The sequence below is a fragment of the Anser cygnoides genome, chromosome 1 (assembly GCF_040182565.1).
Source record: "Anser cygnoides isolate HZ-2024a breed goose chromosome 1, Taihu_goose_T2T_genome, whole genome shotgun sequence".
In the NCBI taxonomy this organism is placed as follows: domain Eukaryota; kingdom Metazoa; phylum Chordata; class Aves; order Anseriformes; family Anatidae; genus Anser; species Anser cygnoides.
This window is the reverse complement of record NC_089873.1, coordinates 42,317,595-42,341,829: the sequence shown is the minus strand read 5'-3', so window position 1 is coordinate 42,341,829 and position 24,235 is coordinate 42,317,595. Positions and strand designations below refer to the sequence as shown.

At 38.9% G+C, this 24,235-nt stretch overlaps 1 protein-coding gene across 14 annotated transcripts in view; it reads right to left on the bottom strand.

Annotated features, from left to right (window-relative positions):
• NAV3 (neuron navigator 3) overlaps positions 1-24,235 on the bottom strand; it is a 411,556-nt gene that overhangs the window by 111,631 nt on the left and 275,690 nt on the right. For 10 of the 14 annotated variants that reach the window (XM_048047448.2, XM_048047439.2, XM_066993373.1 and 7 more), the window contains 2 exons: positions 22,309-23,347; positions 12,253-12,368 (listed from right to left, as the gene is read on the bottom strand). In XM_048047448.2, the coding sequence (XP_047903405.1) occupies positions 12,253-12,368; positions 22,309-23,347 (1,155 nt within the window). Of the gene's footprint in view, positions 1-3,547; positions 5,078-12,252; positions 12,369-22,308; positions 23,348-24,235 lie in introns of those variants that run through there. The other 4 variants (XM_048047440.2, XM_048047443.2, XM_048047447.2 and 1 more) reach the window with 2 other exon arrangements.

The window sequence follows — 24,235 nt, the reverse complement described above, 5'->3', positions numbered from 1 at the left end:
ATTGCCTGATCACTGTGCAGGTCCTTAAGGAGAATCTCAGCTCTTGGCAGTACATGGAAACAAGTTATTCCATATAGATTCCATATACACTTTCTGTCTTCCCTGATAGGCCAAGGATGCATGGTACTAGTCAACACACTCTGCAGTGGTGGTTCAATGTCAAGCTAGCTTTGGCAGCAATGCCATTCTGAGGTTTTCCCCACCACTGTCTATGCCTTCTGTCCTCTTTGCTGCAGCCAGTAGTCCTTCAGGAAATGCTGTTAGCCTGTTTGTTTTACTGCTCTGAATCAATTCTCCTGTGGTTTCATGGTCAAACAGTCCATAAAGCTCTGGGTTGGCAGCAATGGAACTGACAGTGTAGGTAGAGATAAATGGTGATACAGGCCCAACCCTGCTGCCAAATTCTCTATCTTGCCAAGCCACACCCTGACAGCATGTCCATCCACAAACTTTTGCTCCATAAAATATCTGTATGCATTTTCACATGTAATACCTTGAAGGAGGCAAATGTTCACACTCACATTGAAATTACCACTATTGCTCCCATGTTTCAAGATAGGTGTGTGCTCAGCCAAGCACCTTGCCATACATGCATGGTTCCCATATACTATTTGCAGAAGTTTCTGCACTGTCCTGGAAACTCCCATGGGGCAGAAGCCTTGCACCAAGCCTGTGCTGGAAACCATTAAATCCTGTTAGATTGAGCCTGCTGTCGATACCTCAGACAGTTCCAAGGCAGACTGTCCATGACTACCTCCAGGCAGTTGCCTATGGTGTGCTCAGTTCCTCACTGCCATGGCATTGCCCCCTCCATCAAATGCACTCAAATTCACTTTCAGGCGCACGTTATCTTCCTGCCACAATACCTATCGGGGACACCCAAGACGTATTAACCCTCCCTTCCTCAAATCCGAGGTGAAACAGTAGCTTGCATACAAGGTAGAAAACAATATTCTGTTTAAAGACAAGTTTCAGCGTTTTAAGCAGGCAGAATTAAGGTAAAACAATCATTTGCCTCCATATTTATTTGAGGAACTAAATATAATCCATATGTGCAGTGACTTTGCCTTTTCCTTTCTTGTTTATTTTTGCCAGTTGTCCTTTGTTGTATGTTAACACTGCAAATTCTTGCAGCAAAAATGATAGCAACTGTCTTTTTTAATATATATTGCACAATAACTAGCATAACAAAGCCTTAAGGTATAATTGCAATATCAATAATAATAATAATAATAAATAGGTACATATATATGGCAAACTGCCAAAATATATTTTCACAGAGAAGCATATTTCATCTTTAGACAAATAACACCATAAAAAGTAGCACTCTTCTGTCCTGGAAAGGTGGAAATTTTGAGGTCTAATCTCTTGATCTCTCAGTGACACAAGGGGTAATTTGAAAACCACACCACTACATTTTTTTTTTTCTAAAAAAATACAACTGGAATTTTATGATCTTGCAATACTATATAGTATTATGTACAAAATCCTCATTACTGTAACTCTTAAGTGTTTTAAAAATAACTGTTCCTTTTACTTTCCCTTCTTCTCTTAAGGCTATATTGATGGGGTTATGCCGTACCACTTACGAATGTCAGAAAGCATAAACAACTGAACGTGATGCTTGAGAAATTTTCTGCACTGAGTACAAGACCCTCAGACCTGACGTTACCTACATTTTCAGGACAGCACTGTGGCTCCCCACATACATCAAGCCTTCTTCAACAGGACCAAAGGGATGGTGAATACACACATTATTCTGAAAGGCAGATACATCTTGTCTGCCAGAAGAGACACTATGGTGCTTATTGCAGCAGGATTAAGGATCACTGTATGGGTTCAAAGGGAACCCAGACTCTCCCTAACACCCTCTTATAGCAAAAAGCACTACCATCATACAGTCTACCCTTATTTGCATGCCCTCACATATCAGAAACGGCTTGTTATCTCAAGTGACTCTGTTTTGCATATTGAAGAAAATTCATTCTATTTCATGCATAGAGAGGATGGGATAAGAAAGACTAAAACTAGGGCACCATGAAACTTTCCTTCAGAACTCCATTCCTCTTACAAGAAAGTCTGATGTAAATATTTTACTGACCCCATGACATATAATCTGCTCACTCACCTGTAGCTTCATCATTTGTGTTAGACATAAACATTCCAAAATATTGTCCCCAAATTCCTTCTTATAAGCAGTGAAACATTACAGGTTCTCTCAGTAAATTTCTAGAGGACATTTTTTTTTTCCCTGTTGTGTGAGGTACATACACAGGAAATCAAAAATAAACATCTTACAGAAATCACTAATCACCTAGGTTAAACTTTTACATTCAATATTCTGAAGCTTACCCATAATTGCACTTTTAAGAATAACGGTCATGATCATTTCAATACTTGCATGCATGTAATAACAGCCCAAATAATTCCATTAATTTTGTGATGTTCACAAAAGGGTTTACAAACAAGAACCAGCTCCCCAGAGAATTGTTTGCTCTTAGACATTAACTCCACTCACAAAGAAGAGTACCAGTATTAGTCTGCATGTGGGGAAACTGAGGCTCACGAGAGAACAGGGATTTGTTCTGTGACACACAGCTGAAGAGGAGCAGAAGGTGGAGAGTTCAGCTGCCTTTGCTAACAGTAATCTCTAGAAGAAACCCCTTCTAGCATACAACTGTAGACTAAAATAGTCTAAAGGTAGACATAAAAAGAGAATACTTGTTTCTTTGTTATTTGGAGATGATAGCTTTTTAAATTACATATAGAGCAAAAAATTTATCCTGAATTTAAACACTCTCAGGGCTAACACATCCACCAGAAAAGAACCTCCAGGCTAGACATGTGCTATATAACCTTGGAAAAGCAAGCAGACACTTCAACCATTTGACTGGCTGAAGAACAAAGCTTTGGAAATGAACACTTTGAGCACTCTTACAAAGGACTGAGAGATGAAAAGTAAAGCCAGTAACACAGAAGCCTTTTGAAGCACCTATGACAGTGGACTACAAATGATCACTGGCATGTACTGATATAGCTAAACTGTGAAACCATGGCACTAACAATTCCACATATATGGATGAAATTATCAGCAGAGGGAAAGGGAAAGCAATAATGGACAGTTTGTAGGTAGGCCAAGATATTTTCTATCTAAACCAAACCTTGAATTTGAGATTACAATTTAAAATTCATGAGGATGAGTGTCACGAAAATTAAATTATTTTACAGTGAACTAATAGAACCTAAGTGTTTCACCTTATTTTTTCAAACAGCTTAAGAAAACTCACTCAATTATTCACACACAGTTACTGTCCATGCACTTGTCAAAAGTGATTTATGCATTCACCTTAATTTCATACAGTCTTCAGAGGTAAGAGTAAGCAAGCTAGGAAGAAATGGCTAGACCCTATTTTTGCATACTACAGCATACAAACCCAGTTCTGTCTCATGAAATCACTGTCAAGATCAAAAATCTGCTCCATGCAAATATGTGCACATACTTTGGTCTCCTCTTTCCCTTTCTGATTTCAAGTCAAAGTTAACTTACCTAAAATATCAGTATAAAGGACCTGTTCTAGGTCCCCCAGCATTGTTATTATGACATCTTCATCCAGATGTGCAGTCCCTTCACGCAAGCAGCCTTCCTCCTCCTCCTCTGCCCAGTTCCTGCTGGGGAAATGGGACGTGCAGGTTGCATTTTCATCGTCTGATTTCCCCCTCTCCTCATTATCAGTCCTGAAGCCTTCATCTGTACGCCGATCTCCTGACCTCCTGGACGTGGTGTTTCCAGCTGGTGGTAGCACCTGGAACGCTTGGGGTGTGGTGAGACCAGAGTGGCAGAGAGAGTGCACCGAGCGTGAGAGTGCCTTGGAAAGTGAGCTTTTGTTCCCAGCTTCTGCCTCCCGCTGATGGTAACTCTGGCTGGACTTGGAGGCGTTTCCAAACCAGTTCTCCCTATATGAGTATCGCCTCTTCTCCCCTTCACTGGTGAGCGTGAGATTGGTTAGAGACTTCTGCTTCTGAAGACGAACACACCCTCTTCTAACCTCCTTGCCTTTAAACACTGACAGTTCAGCAGATCGCTGCATCTTTCTGGCTGTGGCTTCACCTCAGTCAGATTTCATATTTCTGAGACAGGCAGCAGTTCAGCTCTTCAGCAAGGTCTGGAGGTGACCCTTCTGGTACTGCACGCTGCACATCCCAGGAAGAACATCCTTGCACTCGTAATGAAAAGCACAGCTCAAACATACAGTGTATGTAGTGTAAATGACGAGACAGACACAGTCATTTTCTTTAAAATTATGCTGCTGTCTCTGCTAAGCCACTTCTCCCCCGTCACATTAATCTGCAGTACTTACAGTCATTTTCACTTGGATTTCTCTCAAGCAGAAGAGAGTTGATCAAACACTCTGCTCCAGCACAGAAGTAATCCCAAAAGCCAACTGTGTTTTCCCCTCTCCATCCAATCACCGGTCTCATCAGAGCGGTGGGCCTGCATCTCTGTCTACAGCTGCTGAGGTCTGAAATCCAAAGTAGGCACGAGTTCTCTCGGGTGTTTTTCCCCCCTCTCACCAGATCATGACTGATCCCGGCGCACGGCTCTTCACTTTAGATGGGCTGACACAGAATTGCAAGTACAGCCTCCACGTCAGAGCTCAATAAAGAGCCAAAATTAACCACTGAAGCAAAGCTCTGCACAAGCCTCCTTGCATTTTAGTATTCAACCTGCATTCCCAGATATATGACTCTTCTCTGCTACTGCAGCGAAAGCTGCTGGCTGCCATGGCAGCAAACATCCTGGTGAATTAAACCAGAGACACGGAATCCTCTGCCCAGTTTACAGTGCCACAGGTTTCAAGACACAGCTCCACCTGAACGGGATACTACAGTCATAGACCTAGCTCACAGTCAAATGATATTTTTCTCCCTGAAAGGTAAGGATGATGAACTATTTCTTCCATATCATTGCTACTCCCTGTGCAAGAAGCTAAAAGCAGATTTGCAAATGGACCTTGAGCCTTGCAATTTCTGTTATAAATAAATATATATATATAATTTAAGATAATAAAGAAGCTAATAAACGGAACACAGCAGCACCTACCCAGTAAAGTGATTTATAAATAGAAACATTTTGTTTCTTTCTGCTTGAAATATACCCTTTTTGCATCTCTGTGAGATTCAGAGGCTAGTATAGAATTAAAAAGCTGTGAAAAAAATCACTGTTTCACAATCTTCTGAAAAAATCATATTAAATGGAATGGTATTTTTCTTATAAAGCAATTCAATATAATGTCTGAACTAAGTTCTCCAGATCTAAATTTTGTTTTTAAATAATATAACAAGATGGAAAGAAGACTTTATGTTTAAGTATATACCTTTTCTCACAGTGAAAAAGATATTAGTTCCAGAAATGAAAAAAGGATAATAAAGAACTACCTGAATTGCTTTCTAATTTCTAAATGCAAATATTTTATCTAGGGGCAATTGATTTCACAAAATGTTATAGAGAAATCTACAAATATGAAAATTGCTATATAACAATATACTGCTTTTGTCAGCATTAAAATATGCTTGTCTCAAATCCCTGGGAAACCTTGACAGGGAAGTAACCTTTAAAAATGCCACCCTAAGAATTACACACTATGCAGATTCCCTGCACGAATAAATGGATGTTAACAGAAGCCTCAGTGCACTTCTTGCTTTTCACTAGCTCAGTTTACAGCTTTTTAAGGCATATACGAAAAAAGAAATATAATAAAACATAGCGGAAGCTTCTTAGAAATTTTAAAGGAAAGGTATATTTTTTTCCTAGAAAACCCTCATAAACACAGAACTAATCTAGAAAAAAATAAGCAGTCTCAAGCAACGATGAGTTTCCATATTGAATCACTGACACATTCCTAGAAAGACAGGGACCACAACAAGATGAGATACCACTCCTCCTCCCCACCTTGCCCACAAAGTCAGTTACAGGCGAGAAGAAGAAAGCTGTCCTCCTGAGTATAACATAGTCCCAAATATTAAATGTCTGCCACTTTATCAGCAGGGAAACAGAACGTAACACTTAAATGGTTGCACCATTGAATTTACTCCCAGGGTCTGCTGGACATGGCAGCCTATCATAGATTCATAGAATATCCCGAGTTGGAAGGGACCCATAAGGATCATCAAGTCCAACTCCTGGCACCACACAGGTCTACCCAAAATTTTAGACCATGTGACTAAGTGCACAGTCCAAACACTTCTTAAATTCAGACAGGCTTGGTGCAGTGACTACTTCCCTGGGGAGCCTGTTCCAGTGTGCAACCACCCTCTCAGTGAAAAACCTCTTCCTGATGTCTAGCCTAAACCTCCCCTGCCTCATCTTGACACCATTGCCGTGGGTCCTATCACTGGTGATTAAGGAGAATAGGTCGGCGCCTGCCACTCCACTCCCCCTTGTGAGAAAGTTGTAGACTGCGATGAGGTCTCCCCTCAGCCTCCTCTTTTCCAGGCTGAACAGGCCAAGTGACCTCAGCCACTCCTCATACATCTTCCCCTCTAGGCCCTTCACTATCTTCGTCGCCCATATGGGCCCTTAAAAGATTTTTTATGACCGTGCTTGTGCCTGCAAGCATACCATGCACTGGAGGGGATGCTCAGCCTGCCTAGGCTCTGGGAGCAGGGCTCCAGCGCTGCCCGAACGCTCCCCTGCTGGCACACTCTGCCTGCACACACCCTGGCGTCATGGCAGGAAGCCTTGTGGCTGCAACAGCCTGCTCAGGATGGCTGAGGAGGACACTGAGGTTCTTAGAAAGGCTTTGAAAGGCTGCCTTTGGAAGAGGGAAATTGCACAATGGAGGGCAAGCTCACTTTTCTCCCACTTAATGGTTTAGAAACCTCAATTTATATTAGAAGTGATACACCATTCCCAGTCACTATGTTTCAAATGATTGGGAAGGACAATGAAGTGGCCCTGCACAGCACTGCAGGATCAAAGGAGCAGGGTCCTTTCCTTCCATAAACAGCAAGGCTGAATATCCCTGTTACTCCAAATAAATGAACAGCAACTTCCTCACCTGCCCTTTCTTGCCCAGACAGCTACCACCCGTGGCTGGTCTCCGTGGCCAGCTGCAGGTGGCCATGCTCTGCCTTCATGCTGAGTGTGCCTGACCACATGAAGCAGTCATGACTACAGTGCTAGATCTGGCCTCCCTTAGCTCTGCAGACAAGGCTAAGCATTGCCCTGCTAAGGAAGCACTGCGTGGTGCAGCACTCACCTCTCAGCACGGACAAACCAGACAAGAGACCACTGGAACTAGCCAGGCATATTTAGTCCTCTTTCTAGCTGGGAGAAGAAAAACTTATGGCAAGGGATGAAATGTCTACACCCAGTAAGCCACACCACCCCCCCGTACGATGTTGTCACCCCACTCCAGGCTGCCAGGGTCTCAGGTAGGGGTGTAACTGGGTCCTGGGCCACCCAGTGGGCCTCAGTGACTCTGCTGACCTCTTACTTTCCCTTCCTGAGCTATCCTCTGCAGTCCAGCTCCAGCAGGACACAAGTCCTGGGAGCCATATAAGGGTAGCTGGCAGCTACCCTTTTCTTTTGTACATATGTTAAAAACACAATGAGTTAAATGCTGGCATCTGAAGGTACTAGGGCTACTCACACAATCCTAATGTGTACAAACCCTCATATACACAAACAATATAAACTACAGCCTTTAATTACAAGATTATATGAACTTTTCTCCCATGAATCCCACTGCCTCGCTTGGTATACAGATAATCATGATCATCCTTCAAGCAGACACATATGTATACTTGGACCAAATGCTCAGCACAAAGAGCACTGAACTTATCCTCCTGCTTTACCATACCTCTCTGCAGGCTATCATTCAGCAAAGTATAAAATTGCAATGTGGAAAATTCTCATGTTTCCTTATTAAAAAATACTTTTTGCAAAGCTCATTCCTCCATTTTAAATGTATGAAGTGTAGCAATGAACAAATAAATCTTTCTAAACTAAGCAGACAGTATAGGAGACCAGAGGAGAGCAAATGTCACAACGGAGCATTATTCCACAACTACCTTGCAATTCAATGTATTCACCACTCAGCACACAGAAATATGCCTAAATAAAGAACAGCATGGGAATTTCCCCAACCCATCACAATCAGTGTAATGTATCACATTATTTTACTGTCTCTTTCATGAAAGGAATTATAACAACTAGTAAACTAGGGACAAATTTTGCTGTCATATAAAACGTTCTTTGAAGTCTCAGTACATCGTTTGGAGATTTACAAATGAATTATGTAATAGATCTGCAAATTTATAACATTCTGAGTTTCTTCATCCAAGCTTACTTGAAAAAAAATTTGTAAAATATTTCCACACATTATTTTTCTATTTCTCTATTTTTCTCCTTATTTCTATTTCATAGAGAATATAAGAAGCACAGTAAACATAAAACTTGAAAATGAACATTGTTAGGCTAATCCTGCCATTGATACTGGCATATAACTCATAAAATTATTCCCATTTCTGCTTCATCCCTCAGATTTTTTATAATTAGTCAATATTTGTAAATTCATGAATAATTATTTAATCAAACACTTTGCTTTAAGCTCTTTGAACATGTAAACACTTGTTAAAGCCAAACATTATCACTGATTTCATAAAATCACACTTTGTAGTTACAGACATATACAGTTTTCAAAGGATTATTAAATAATTAACTTACTGACATCCTTTTCCAACAAATTCGCAGCAGAAACTGATAAATGTCACAGGTACTATAAACAGAAATACTAGATAAGAAAGTTTAAACACCTTGATCCTAATCATATCGTGAAAATCAAGAGTCAAACTTGATTACTGCTGTTAGCCTTTTCATTTGTATTTTCAAATCCTGTCTGCAAAAATTATACTCTTGTTTTGAAGAAAAAAATAAAAGAAATGAGTAGTCTTATTGAGGCAACTGGTACATAAATTACATGCAAGAGTGTTCATACATGACTCCCGAACAGGTCCTTACTTAGGACTCCAAAACTTCTGTCTGGGATTTCCTGGACAGAAGTCTCCACATCTGTGTGCCACATGTGCAATGTGGCAAACACTTGCAGAATACACTAAAATTACTGTATGGGTGACCCACGCCTGCAAATCTACAGCAGGCTCAGCGTGTGCAAGGATGTCACCAGCACAGTGCCTGCAGAGGGGACCCAAGGTGTGCAGGAGGTTGTTACACCTACTGTCTGTGTGCTGTGTTGCTGATTTGCACGCACATCATGGAAACATCTGGGGCTGCTCTGGCTGGACTGTGGAATATTCAGGAAAAAAAAAAAAAGGCAGGAAAAGAAGTCTGAAGCACTTCAGATCACAGGTGGAACAAATTCCAAGCAGAGATGGAGGAACTGTGGAGAAACCCAGATTTACAGTAGCTCTACCAAGAGGCAAAACTAGCTTTAGGCATAAGCCATGTGGGAAGCTACCTAGGGCAGCAGACTTGTGGGGACAAACAAACAAGAAAGAGACTGTTCAGGTTATCAGGGCAGAAGCTCTGGATCCATGTCTACACTAGCATCACTATCTCCCCTACCTTCCAGCACCATCATCCTCCCTCATGGCTCCACAAGTAAAACCAAGTCATCGTGTGCCCAGTAGAAGGCAGTAAATAAACAGAAACAGCCAGCTGCACTGGGACTCTGTCCCATCCTTTCATCAGCTCTGAGATGGAAGAGAGGAGAGGCTTTTAATTTAACCAGCTCCCTTAGAAACCGTGAGGAAGACAAAGCAGAGGAGAGCTGGAAACTAGCCCTAGAGCTTCTCACTTTCCCCATCTACTTCTCCCCATCATTGTTGTTGAGACAGTGGCAAAGGAATGTGAATGGCCTTGCTGGGCACAGAGAACAGAGCCAGTCCACCACTGGAGCAAGGGAATTAGCTTTATTTTAATGTTAAGAATTATAATTTTGTCCCCATAGAAGTTTTGGAGAAATCTTCAACAGGTTGTGCTTACAGAATTAGTTTAACATCAGTTGCCTGATTTCACCGTGAAGTGGAACTCTGATAAGACCCCTACTAGCTAGGGAACAGCATCCTTCACCCAAGGCACGAAAACAAACAGAAGTGGGTAAATACAGTGAAAGTGGTGCAAGTTTATACAATGATATAAATGAAGATATCTTGGACCTGAACATTTTAGCCTTACATGCAAATATTTGGCACTGTGAAAACAATAAAGGCTAATGAAATATAAATATAATACAGGTGGGACAGCACTTCACAAACTCTCAGCCTTCAGTGGTTTCCACAGATGCTCAGTCCCTTGCATGATCCTTATTGATCCTTTTTGACTACCAATATACTGAGCTAGTATGTTTGGCTACCAAGTCACAAAAGAAGCTTCAGATAATACAAAAATGATGCCCATCCACAGCAGCAGTGGAAGATTTCTGAGAAAGATAGTATCAATGTGAAAGAGTTGTTTTGTTTTTTTTCCCCACGAAAGTTCACCAATGGCAAAATCACCAGTGACTTGGTGATAGTTCACCAATGCAGACAACTATCTATTCAGCAAATGTAGTATTTGATCCATTTATTCTTTGTGCTGCTAACAGCCAACTACAGGTGGCACACATATGTTTTCCTCTGCATACAACAAAAACTTGACAACATTTTTTCCAGTGATTCTGCTTTATTGTCTGTTATGTCAGTCAACTGCTAATGCCAGAGTCTGAATAATCAGATTAGAAACATCTCTGATGCCTAGTGCCCTTTATGCCATTTTTTTCTTTTTGATGCTGTTCCATTTCTGTTCAGAACAGTAAAAAGCCAGGAGACACAATATCCTTTTTGATCATTTCAGCAGGTACTGAACCGATTTATTTTTTTTATCATCTCTTTAGATAATTCCTTGAAGCATCCTTTGAATTGCATAAGTGTTTCAACTTATACTCTTTGTACATGCAAGAACAAAGAATCTGTCTTCTGGATTAGTTCAAAATCTTTTTTTTTTTTTTTTTAAATTTTACTTTAAGAAATACCATTGTACAATAACTTTAACAGGCATGTGTCACCTCCAGGGAATGCTTCACCAGGTTTCAGTGTGACACATCATGAAAGCTGGTTGTGCAAATACGGGATGTTAGACTTAGGAAACTTTTGAAGCGACTAAGACAAATCAGGACAAAACCTCAATTTGAGTATGAATCAGCTAAATGCCAAGGCAGTCCCACAAAGCTTGGGCATCTGATTTGCCTTCTGGTGGAGAGATAATTTTAGACTGATGTGTCAAATGAGTGCTTTAAAGTGAGTTATATTCTGTGTAAGAAGAACCGCATGACTTGTTATAAATTTGTTTGAATGTTAGGGATATGGAGTAAAATGGCAAAACTACAGTTGAATCCAGTGGGACAGTATTTCACCTTTTATTCTTGTAAAAAATGATATTAAGAATAAGGATGCTGATTAAGAAAAAAAAAAATAAGAAAAAGAAAGAACATTTCTGCCTAAAAGGTCCTTTGAAAATACTCCCACACAAGCCTGCTGTGCAATTCAATCCTGATGAGGAAGTCAGCTGTGACACACTTTGCTTTGCATCTACAGGCAGAATTATGGCCAGATCCTGGGCTGATGTAAATCAGCATGGCTCTGTTGACTTCAAAGGAACTATTCTGATATGATTTTAAAAGTCCCCTCACGTTTGTAACCTAATAAGGATTTTGCCCCAGTTTTACAAGGGATTGAAGGACAGAGCCTGTAGAAGCTTAGTTTTAGCAGTGACTTAAAAGTCAGGTACAATACAGAGAACTTGTTCATTTTCCCAGTTTTTGAATAAAGATCCATTTACAAATGCAAAATATGTCTTCTGTCTCTTGTGTCTCAAATCTGATGTTATGACTTAATTTGATGGCCTTAAATGCAAAACAGTATAAAACATCCTGAAGTAGATTTTCCATGGCCCTCCTGGAACATTCAGTATGACACTAACAATTACACGTTTCGAAACCCTCGTTTATGAAAGTGCAGTTTCTGCAAAATGATGAAGTGTATATTCAAAGAGAAGGAACCAGTTCAGATGAGGGAACTGTGCATTTGAAGCACTAATTGTGCATGACCCAAATTGTCTGCATATTTAATACCACTCATGAATCAAAGTCAGGAGTATTTCAACACACTGCAATGCTCCTGGTAAGATAAAGATGTAAAAAAAGAAGTACATAATTCCTAAACTTAGGCTTTTCCTGAATTCTTGTTACTTACCAGATATCTCCTCTAGGCACTGTTTGGCAGTCTTACTGAATGACAAATCCATTTTAGTAGGACTGGTGCAGGAGTCAGCAGGTGGTAAAGAGGTACTGTCATTTTCTGAGAGAGTTCTGAAAACAAGCAAGAATATTGATTATTATTATTATCTGTCATAAAGGTATTAATGGAAACAAACTTTAATTGAAACTCCAGCTAAAATCACATCACTATACACATCTCAGGAAAAGCCATATGGTGAAAATAGCATGAATGTCACATTTTTACTGAGTTAATTTGACTCCAGCTACACAAATTTGCAAGTGACTAGGAACTCCGTCTCTTCATGAACAGCTCAGAGTTTCAGCTGAGAAATTCAGACCCATTTTGTTTCCTTACTTTCTCTTTCCAGAAGAGCAGGAGGTATCAACCAGATATAGTCAGAATCCATTTAAATTGGTTACATCACATGGCTACACAGATATAAGGGAAATGAAAACTTGCAATTGGTTGATGAAATACTAGGCGAGAAAGGCCATGTGTGAAGAAGCTTACGCAATGGTGGAATGGAAATCCGGCTCAGATATTTAAATCTGTGTGTATCTTCTTTTGATAATGCCCCTTACATAACTCTCTGTAAATGGAATAATAAAAGTGTTTCCATTAACTTACTAATAAATAGCCCATATTTTCTGTGATGGTATATTTCTGTGGATATCAATGATAAATTATGTTGGGTACACTTTGTTGGATACAGTTATTTGCCATTACATAGTGATAAATAGCAAGAAATACACGAAGACATGGAATATTAGTATGAAATAGATAATAATTATTGTCTCTTCCTAAAGGAACAGCTGTAGCATCTAACTTACTCAGGAACTGTTCAAACATGATGACATCAAATGCCAACCTGTACCATGTTTGTTTACAATAAAAGAATGTATCTAAAGATATTCTAGCCACTTTTCAGAATAAAATGAAAAAAAATTCTTCTCTTAGAGATGAAGTTTCTCCAGCTTTGATGATATGAATAACAGTCTTTTGATTTCTTAAAAGACTGTTGAAATATTTATATCCCGATTTTAAAACATTATATTTATAGTTTATTTCTTAAAATTCACCATAGTGTTGCCAACCACCAACTAAATTGTAAACAAGCATTTAACTGTGTGATGAATGTGTATTTTATAAGCAAAAACAACAAAAGCAATGACTTATCACTCAAAATAATTTTATAGCAATGTATTTCATGAAATAACTTTTCAGTTAACATTTTCTTTAGAGTTACTTATTGAACAGATTTGTTCAGTAATTCATGACAGTAACTGACAGAGCAGATATATGCATGTACAACAGAGCAAGTCCCGTCATGGTGGGATCTGTTGATTAGAATCATTAGAATCATTTAACCTGAACTCTACTTAAACTGAAACAGCGACGTTACTCTGATGCACTGTCATCACATCATGTACTTTGGGGATGCTGGAAACAGAAAACTGTTCTCTGAAAACTATTTTTGCTTCTTGTCTACCATTTCTGTCTGTTACATTCTACTGGAAACACAAGCACAGCACATGCTATAAGGTTAACTATGTCCTACTGTTCTTGAATTTGATTTTACATTTGGTGTTTGAGGACAGTGTCCTCAGTAACAAACCGAAATCCTGTGGTCCCACCTGCTTTCATGTATTGCTTGAAATCATCAAAATAAATAAAGGATATGTCTGCTTCCACTGAAAGTAACTTTGAGAGGCCATGAACGCTCGTGAGTTTTCTTGTCTGGACTTAGTGCTGATACTTAGCGCTGGATCAGCACAGGGTGAAAGGTCAGCCCAAAATCACCTCTTAGAAAAAGGCTCTTACAGTAATGGTAAAAGGAATTGAAGTGGTCTGCACTCTTTTCATTAAGACCAAACAACTATGCTGCAAGGGCTGGAGCCAGAGAAAGGCTGGAGTTAGTTACGAGGAACACTGGAAAAACACATGTTGCTTTTGGTCTTGCAGTAAGGGCCCTCAGCTAGGTTGGTACAGTTCAAGTATTTCTAGGTTCCTCCACAAATGTATATAGAGTTTATGTCAATCTACCTCTGGGTAGAAACAGAAAGGGATCATTTTCACCTGTTGTCCTTCTGACACTATGGCAGTGCATTCTTGATTGTGTAATTGTTTAACCATCAATCACTGCATCAGCCGAGACAGGAGATGCAAACTCCTCAGTGAGTGACCAACAGACTTATATGCAAGCTATCTTCGAAGAGAGGATTGAAAGGATCCATCACTGTTTATTTGTACATGTATCATTATAAAAGGATTAAGGACCCTCAGCGAACACCAATACCCAACATTAGCACTACTTCTCTATCTAGTGAATGGGGAAAGATAAGCACAGAACTTCAACAATCTGGATTACCCTCTGGCAGTAACTATTGCCTGTACAGTCAATAGAGACAAATACAAAACTCACTACTGACTATATGGTACACAACGGCTTATGTTAAAAGGACTGGATCTCCCTACAAATAAAAGAGTACAGGCATGTAATGAGTGATCTACAGTAGCAAATAAACTTCAGTAAGATGAGTGAATCTGTTCACCTAAAATAGCAATGAATAAAAGCTTTCACTTGTCCTGGGCTTTGCTTACACAGGTCAAATCAAACCTTTTAGAGATATACCAAATACCAATTAAACCACAGTTCCATTCTTTGGCATTAATTATTATTATTATTATTTTTTTATTTATTTTCATTTTCAAAAATGTGATACAGCTATAATCGGGAAAAGAAGATAAAAAGATAAAAACACTGTGGGAAGAGATACATGCGAAGGTTCCCATTCCAAATTTTAGAATCTGATTGGTGGGGATAATTGCAGCACAAAATCCAGTTTCTGGGACATAAAATAGCATAAGAACCTAAGCCTTAAAGTAAAAAAGATCATATAACACTAATAATTCAAAGATGTTTGATTTAATTTGTAGAAAGAAAACCATGGAAACATAAACCAAATGTAAATGTGATGTGGCTTTCTTAAATTTACAGGCAGCCCGAAATAACAGATCTAAGAAACATGAAATGTCCCTTTTATCTTGCTTCAAACTTAAACATTTAAATATGATGTAAAATAAATTTGATTTGCTAACAAAACAAATTACAAAGAAACTGCTTTACTGACTTCATTCAACATTTTTGTTTAATTTGGTAAAAATATCAGTGATTCTCATTATCTGAAGTGGCAATAGAAATCTCACAAAGGACTATGGATTTTGCAGCAGTTTAAGTTCTGCTTTCACAAGAAAACTGCTTATTTACTATGGAAGTGTTTGGCCAAAAGGTACCTGCTCAGCCCTTGGGCAGCTGTGCTTGAGTAACCCAAGGAGGAACCTGGGAACAGGGCCCTCAACAACAGCCCTTCTCCCACCAGGTTTCCACCTGGGTTTGCCAACAGCCCTACAAAACCAACACCTCTGTTTCTGAAGCAGCCCTACCTTTGGTGCTTGATGGCCAAGGCCCTGCTCTTTTTTTCTGGAGTCCGTCTTAGCCCACGTGGGTTCAGAATGGCCTAGTGGTAAAACCCTACCATGCAAAACCATGTAGGAGCTCCAGGTCTTGAGGAGCAAGGAGGTCCTGGAATGGATAGTGTGTCCAAAACATCAACTTGCTTTGCTCTAAGTCTGTCACAGGGATTTACATCGGATTAAGCATGCAGATGCCTATTTGCTTAGCCCAAGAATTTTAGGTAAAAAAAAAAAAAAAAAGAGGAAGATGAAATTGCATGATTCACCTTCCCCTATACTCCTGGATTTTACATTTTTCTGGGCTGTATTAATCCTATGAATGACTCAAGTGATCTCTGCAGGACTGTGGCACAGATCATGCTCCAGGCAAGCAAGCAGTTAATATCTTCTCATTAACCTTAGATACTGGCCTTAATGAATGACTCTCTATCCTCTACAGTTCTCTCTATCCTCTATCCTCTGCAGTTCATAGCCCGCTGCCTTAAAACAAACAAACAAACAAAAAAACATCTAAATCCTTGCATCTCTTCTGACATCAAAGAAAGTGAAAAGAATTTCAGTTTTGCCAAAGCTCCCCTGTGGATGTTTCTTCCAGTGCTGTACATCTGCAGTGTAGGTTAATTTAAGCAACTGTCATGAAACAGGACTATCTGCTTTCTATTTTAAAAATGGCTATCAGAGAATATATTTATCCCCAACCCACTTAGTTACATGCTACCTATTTGTAAGAGCGTAAGACTTGCTTAATGGGACAAATCCTGCTCTCAAACGCACCTGCACAAGATCATTCAGTTTGATTACAATGAGTCTGTACAAGAGTAATTAAGAACAGAATTTGAAACACTACTTAATAAGCTGTCTTTAACACAGTCAGTAATTTCCTGTCTCTAACAAAATAGCCAACCTTTGATAAACAGAGATAACATCAAAGATTTGTTTGGTTATTGCTTGACATTCCACAAGATATCAGATGAATATGCCGCTTTTTTATTTTCCCCAAACAACTCTGAGGTGCAGCTGTCTTAAATGTGTATCACTGTCAGTGTAACAGACTGGCAGGACCACATCTGGTATACAAGCATTTTGATCACCCATGTTCAAGACATGTGAGTTAAATTGGGAACAGCTGCAGAAAAAGTCTACTAGGATGATCATGGGGAAGAAGAAACTCTTATGAAAGGAAAGGAGACAATTTGGTTTAGCCTTCTCTTTAGCAAAAGAGAAGGATGGGGATAGAATTATTCTTTCACATATTTAAAGAGAGATTGAAAAGAGGAAAAAAAAACTTTTTAAGCTAAAGGATAATATTAACAAAATAAATGGATACACTCTGATCATGTAGCTTGTAAATAATTTCTGACACTGAGATGAGTGAAGGAACCTTCCCATTGGAGTAGTGGAGATTACCTAGATTAAGATAAAGCTTATCTTTATGATAAGGTCTTACATGGTTGCCAGTGGCAGAAGACTGAACGGGGCTTAGAATAACCTTTTTGGTCCTCTATCCTACATTTTACTGATTATTTAGTCAAAGGAACAAAGATACACTTGCCTGTATGACAATTTAAAAGAATAACTTCAACTCATAAACAGGAAGCAATCAAATTATCAGGACACAGGTTTAACTCAGCACACAAGGCTTAACTCAGCAATCACGTATATGTTTATAATGATTTATTCACTTATTATCCTCCTTCACAACTCTGAAGCCAACACCTCTACACTGGAAGCTCTTCTTGCACAATTACTTGAAAATCAAGCATGGGAAAATGGGACAATTTTTCTAAACACTGTATTTTTGTTACAAGTACAACTCGTGGGTGGCAATGTCTAGTGCTACCTACGATTGCAAAATTTTGGTGGCAACTGCAGTTTTAATTTCACAACAGTAATGTAAATAGCAGCAAAGCACTGCAGTATAACTTTGAGTCACCACATTTTTTAAAGAAAGAGTTGCAATACGTTTATCAGTACAATCTATTATTAACAAACACAATTAACAGATAAAATGTCTTTTACTGAAAAGTTAGTCTTAACTCCACAATCTGTGGTTTGTAGTCATTAAAACTAGATACAAATACGGCTTCAACAAGCCCCACAGGTTCTGTGTTTTCAGGATCCTTGAAGACTAGTTCAATTATTACCCTATAAACCAGTATAAAACATCCTGAACAAGCAGCTGGAATTGAATTTCACTGTGCCTCCAGAGGTTCCAGCCAGATTATATCCTCCTTCCCATCTGTCATAGCTCTGCAGGTTCACCCTTGTAGCTATGGTCTAGTAATAGAATTGTTGCAATCACCATATAGAAAAGGAGATAGGAAGATTTTAGTAGCTGGTAACGTTTGTTTATTACACGGATATTTCCATTTGTCTATCTCTATCTGGTGAACACTTTAGTGTTCTCAGAATCATAAAATAATTTAGATCAGAAAGATGTTCTAGAAGGCACCTCATCCAGCATCCTGCTCAAGACAAGTCCAGTTACGTGAAGTTGCTCAGGACCTCATTTGGTTAAGTCTTGAAAATGTCTGAAAACAGAACTTTCACAACTTCCCTGGGCAACCTGCTCAAGTGTTTCACCACCTTCATGGTGAAAATATTGAATCACTGTTTCCCCTGCTGTACCCATTACCTCTTATCCTGCATTTTGGAGAATAGTCTAGCCCTATCTTCTCTATACCAACCTATTAGGTAGTGAAGTTACCAGTTTCTTTCTCTTGACACTGAAAGAGCATCTCTGAAAGGTTTCAATTCAGACAATAATGAAGCTTATTCCAGACGTCTCTATCACTAAACTACAAATTTACCTGAAGGAGTGAAATTTAACTAATGCACACCATAGATGTACATCTCAGGATAATAAGCGGTCAGCTAAATCTCTTCAGCAATACTTTCATCATTTCAGGCAATAAACACTTCCTGAGCACTGCAGCCCCAGGGATTTGGGCATTTAAGATTCTATATTCTATATTCTAACCATGGGAAAGGGACCCATTAAACTCCTGCAGCAGTTACTGCAGGAGTCAATAAAATAAAACTAAACTAGTTCATGTGTCAGGTTACAACTTAAAGTTCTCTTTTTGAAATATTCCTTTAATATTTGAGCAAGTCCACAGCAAATGTTAATTGCCATCATATCACATACTTCATGTGGGGCTGTGGTGATTTATGTCAACTAAGGATTTATCCTATGGAGTTAGGTAACTTTTGCGTTACTACTAGAACTATTTGTTATGTTTCCCATTTCATGGAAACAAAGCAATCTTACACAATTTGGCTAACAAAAAAATAATAACAATAAAATAAAAATAAAAAATCTATAATTGGATACAACAGGCTCTTATCTCTGCAAGAAAATGTGTGGAAGTACAGGTTATATTATACTTTTTGAGCAATACATTCAAAAGCTAAGAACTCCATATACTGAGCAATTAAGCTTGTTGCTATCCTGCTAAGATTTTAGGAGAAAGATTCAGACTTCTTTTTTTTTTTTTTTTCCTCCCCATTATTGTCTCTTTCTTCCTTGTTTTCAGTGTAACCTAGTAAGCACTAAAATTCTGTGTTACTCTTGTCTATCTGAAATTTAAGCACCACTAGGAAGATAACTAAAATCTACAGCCAGTTTTGATACAAGTCCAAGGAACTCTGGCAGATGGTGTCATTTCTATCTTCCACTAATTCTGTCTGTGTAGAAGAACATGTAATTTAAAATAGTGGCTGGTACACTTTAAACAATTATACAGTCTCTTACACCCTCCTCTTAGTTGTTTTTCCTGCTGCATCTTTCTTAACAACCTTTCTGGCAACCAAATTACATCTACTTCAGCCTTCTGTAAATCAGTTGGTCTCTGCAGTCAAGTTCAGAGAGAATATTTAAGGGGCTGTAAATAACACATTCAAAACCACATTTGAAAATAATCACTTGCTGAGGAGGATGGACGAATTTAAATTATATCCATTTAAATTATGTCAATCTCAGCTTTGTTGCTAATCTTTGAAGAGAAATAATAAACCCATACAAATTTCCATGCCATGGTGTTTAAGAGGCATAAATACAATGTGGTATCAGATAGCAACCAAGCACCAAGAGTGCAAAACTGAATAGTGCAATGTATCATTTCAGCACCTGCTAGCGAAACAGCCTTTTCTACCTACTGCCTATTAATAAAAACTTACCACTTGTAAACATGAGTGTTGATAACTGTTATAGCACGGCAGTCTCTTTTCAAGCAAAATTCATACTGGCCTCAAAGAAACTCTTTGAAATAACTCCTTTTACTCACAAATCTACATTAATATCCTCTTAAGTAAGAACCAAAAATTGTGAAATGCATGGTATCAGCAACAAACCAGAGAAAGCACTTATGCTCATGTTAACAGCCTAAACTGATCACAGTAGTATATTGCAGTAGGAAGAATTGTGCAGGATTCTGGATAAAATGCACTGTATTTTTATTAAATTATATTGAATCTTTTTACAAGGACTACAATACCAACTCAGAGGGCCTAGACATTCCCACTAGGTATAAAAAATAAAACTGTTAATCTGAATGGTAACTGTTGTTTACTACCTCATTGATCTATAAAGCTGTTTTAGCAGCTAACAAGAGTACCTGGAAATTCTGGGTATAAATTGTTGTGACTACTCAAAAAACATTTACGCTTAAGAGCAGAAAAAATGTACATACTGTACCCTATCTTCCTGTACACTTCTACTTGCCATATATCCACAAAAATAAATCTGCTGACTTTGGAAATATGGATATTTTATCCTTGGTTATATTTATATTCTTCTGTGAAATCAATGTGTACTATTACAAAGCCCTTGAGAGCTGTAAGGAATGCATTTACTGTGTATTTGTGGGTCAGATTTGTCTCTCAGTTACAGAGATACACATTGAAGAAACCTCATCAAAGTCAGCCTATTACCCTGGGTTTATAGCATTCTGAGATCAGACCTTGGCTCTGAGAAATTTACTTTCATGCGAGATTTAACTTCAAATACAGTCTCCTTTGCTGCTTGTTTGAAGCAAACAGATGATTATTAATACCAAATTTTGCTGGAAGATGCATGCTTCTAATGCCCTTTAAAATTCCAAATATATTTTGCTTCATGATGAAGCTTAAAGTGATAAGATATCTCCATCATGCAATGAAATGGCATTAATATGTGGTAAAATTGCCATTATATAGCACATGCATCTGAAGGCAAAGCATAGCCTCTTTTTCTCTCTCATCTATGCAACCTAACACATATGTAGGCCATCCTATGTATGACACTGCAAATGGCTGTATAACTGAAAATATTCCAGACAGCTATACAGAAACATACATATTAAACACATTCACTGATACATTTAACTGAAACTCAAAAGGCTACTCACTGAATGTTAGAATAAATATAACCCATATCATGGCTTTTTCCCTTCCCATACAATTTTCAGAACTCCTTTTTTTCAGAATCAACCTAAACAGTTTATCACTCATCCAGATTGGTTTTGAAGCTATGTTTAGTTGTGTGTAATGATATATATACTCCCTCAGAGCCTACTTCAGCACCTCTTTAATCTTTAGCCAAGATTATCTACAGTACTACTCACTAACAAAAACTGCCAGTACAGTTTGCTTAATAACATATTTGTCATTTTATCAGATGTTAAATTTACCCACAACTGTAGCTAAAGCTCTCCAATATCTGACATCTGAAATCATGACTCAGAGCAGCTTGCCAGTCTTTCTACACTTACTCCGTCTTCTGCGTTGTATAACAATGCAATCTCTCAGTTTCTCTTCAGTTGCTTTATCACACAGCAAAATAAATTCAGACAAAGATCAATACATTTAACCGATCGTTCCCCTGTTCTGGAGCCTTGGCCATCAGAAGAGTATGCACCACCTGTAAAAATTTGCTGCCTCTACGGAGTTAATTTATACCTAGTTCATGTATAAAAACAAACAGAAAAAAGGGCCTGCAGCCAGCATCCTTTTCACTCTGCTCAAAGTATGGAAATACCTTTGAATGCTTGCAAAAGTTTGTATATGACTTTTCTTCTAATATCCTACTAGTGCTGTCACATACTCTGAAAACGCCAGAAGTGTATTTTAGGATTTTTTCTAGAAAACAGTGTGTTTTAAGCAAATATTATCGAATAATAGCAAATAAACACTGAAGGTCTGAAATTGCACACAGGAATCTTCTCACTAGAATCCTGATTCTGCCATGACCTTTCAAAAACAGCACAGGGAACATAACACGTGATTTGTATTTCCAATCTAAACCAATCCAATCCAACCAAATCAATCCAATCCTGAATCTTAAATGGCAAATATTTGCAATGGATTGCATTTATATAAGGTAGAGAGTCAGTGTTCCTGGAAGAAATTATTCATGAATATTAATTAAAACATATTATCTGGAAAATATGTGTGATGCTGTGGCAGAACGTGGAAACTGGGAGATATGAGACACAGTGTGACCACCATTGCTCTGGCTGTTTTAGCTTTCTCTTTTCTAAATGTTAACACAAACCCAATTTCCCTTGGTGACCTTACCTATAAATGAAAGGAGCTACTGTGGCAGTGTTGGGGTGGCTATATTGCTGTTGCTGAGGAAGTTGGACGATGCCATTCCCCGTGCCTTGGCTGCTGCTTGCTGCCACTGAGCCCGAGAGAGCTGCAGAGGAGCCCGGGGCGAGAGCTGTGCTTGATTCTTTCCCTTCAGAAGAAGCAAGCCCACAGGAAGGAGAAGCCTTCTCATTGAGTTGTGATTTTGGTGTTGTTTGCGATTGGTTTCCTTTTGTAGTCCTCAGTTTCTCAGCCTCCTTACTTCCTGTGCACACAGATGAAGCACTCTGCTTTGCTGTTGGCACCTTCGATCCAGGTTTTGGGATCCCACTAGAAGACGGTATTAAACTTTCCTTCTTGGCTGTTGCTGTCTTGCTTCCCTTTGGGATTAAGCTTGCAATTTTTGAGCTCTTCTTTGTAGATGTTTCAGTGACTTGGTCCTTCTCTTCCTTGACTGTTTTCTCAGTGCAAACTTTATTTTTGTCCCTGTTCTTTTCCTCTTTGTCCTTTGGCTGTAGCAAAGACTTTTTATTGCTGAGATTTTTGCTTCCAGCTTTCGGAGGAGTTAACTTCGGTGATACTTTAGGACTGCTACTTGTGGAGCCGCCGCTGTTCACCCCACCGCTTAACACATCTGTCTCACCACACTCTGAAAAGGTATCGTCTTCTCTCCCACTATCACTGGGTCCTGAGCTCAACGACAAAGGAGGTCTCAGAGCAGTCCTAGCATTAACTAGCTTGAATTTTTCCAGCATAGATTTTTGTCCAGATGAAGGTGGCTTCATGCCTTCAGATGGGGGTGGCTTGAGCCTGTCTGAAGATGGAGTAGGGGAGGTTGCGGGACTAGGCTGCTTCACGGACAGCATGGTCGAGGTCGCGCTGTGTTTGACATTCATGGATTTGCTGCGCCAAGGCTTGCTGGCACTTGGAGAGGGTATGGCAGAGACCTGCTGCTGCCCGGTGCTGGTGGGATGCTGCACGTTTCCATTCATGCCTGCAGATGGGTGAGGGCCTTTTGGTGAATCTGCTTAAAAATAGAAAGAATCACAATGGTACAGTTATTTTCACATCTTCTACTTGAAGATTTACAGCATACCCGCCTGGCATGAGAAATACAGTTACATATAAACTTCAAAAATCAGTGTAAATGTGATTTATAATAAGCTTAATTTACATGTGTGCGGAATATGCAGAATGCTAATCAAAAATGCCTTTTTTTCCCTTCCATCATGGCGTTGTGCAATACTTCTTTCTATGAGCTCAAGATCATGTGGAAACACCTTCGTCGTAACCATTTCATTATGCAAATTAAACCTTCCAACGTAAAGATTTTATCATTAATAACTCATAAAGAAATTCTTCCAAAGAGTTGCTAATAACAAAACACTGATAGACTAAAGAAAAAAAAAAGAAAAGAAAGCAAGCTACAATATTGGAAGAAAAACAAAACAACAAAACAAACAAAAACAAAACAAAACAACAAAACAGAAAAAGATTATGTTTTTTGCTGTTCAGCAAAAGGTACAGAAGTCTCATTTACATCTCTCAGGTACCTTCACTACATTTATATTATCCAGAAACTTCAGCAAAGCTTCAGAATGAAAGAGAATAAGACATTCTGCAATAATCGAACTATCTTAACTGACAACCATGATTTTCAAAACATTCATTTTGCCTTATTAAGCAAAACAGACCGAGGCATGAAAGGGCGGAGCTCTTCTATATGAAGCTCCTGTTTCCAAGACTTATCTGAGTATCTAAACACTATTACTCTGGAGCATCTGAGAAATGAAGTGCTAATGGTAATCATATGTGGTACAAAGCTATTTCAGCAGGTGACATATTTTCTCTCAGTTTATCTGTCTTGTCTTGATATTCAGAGTTCTGGGGCTCCCACTGATTAGGCATAAGCCTG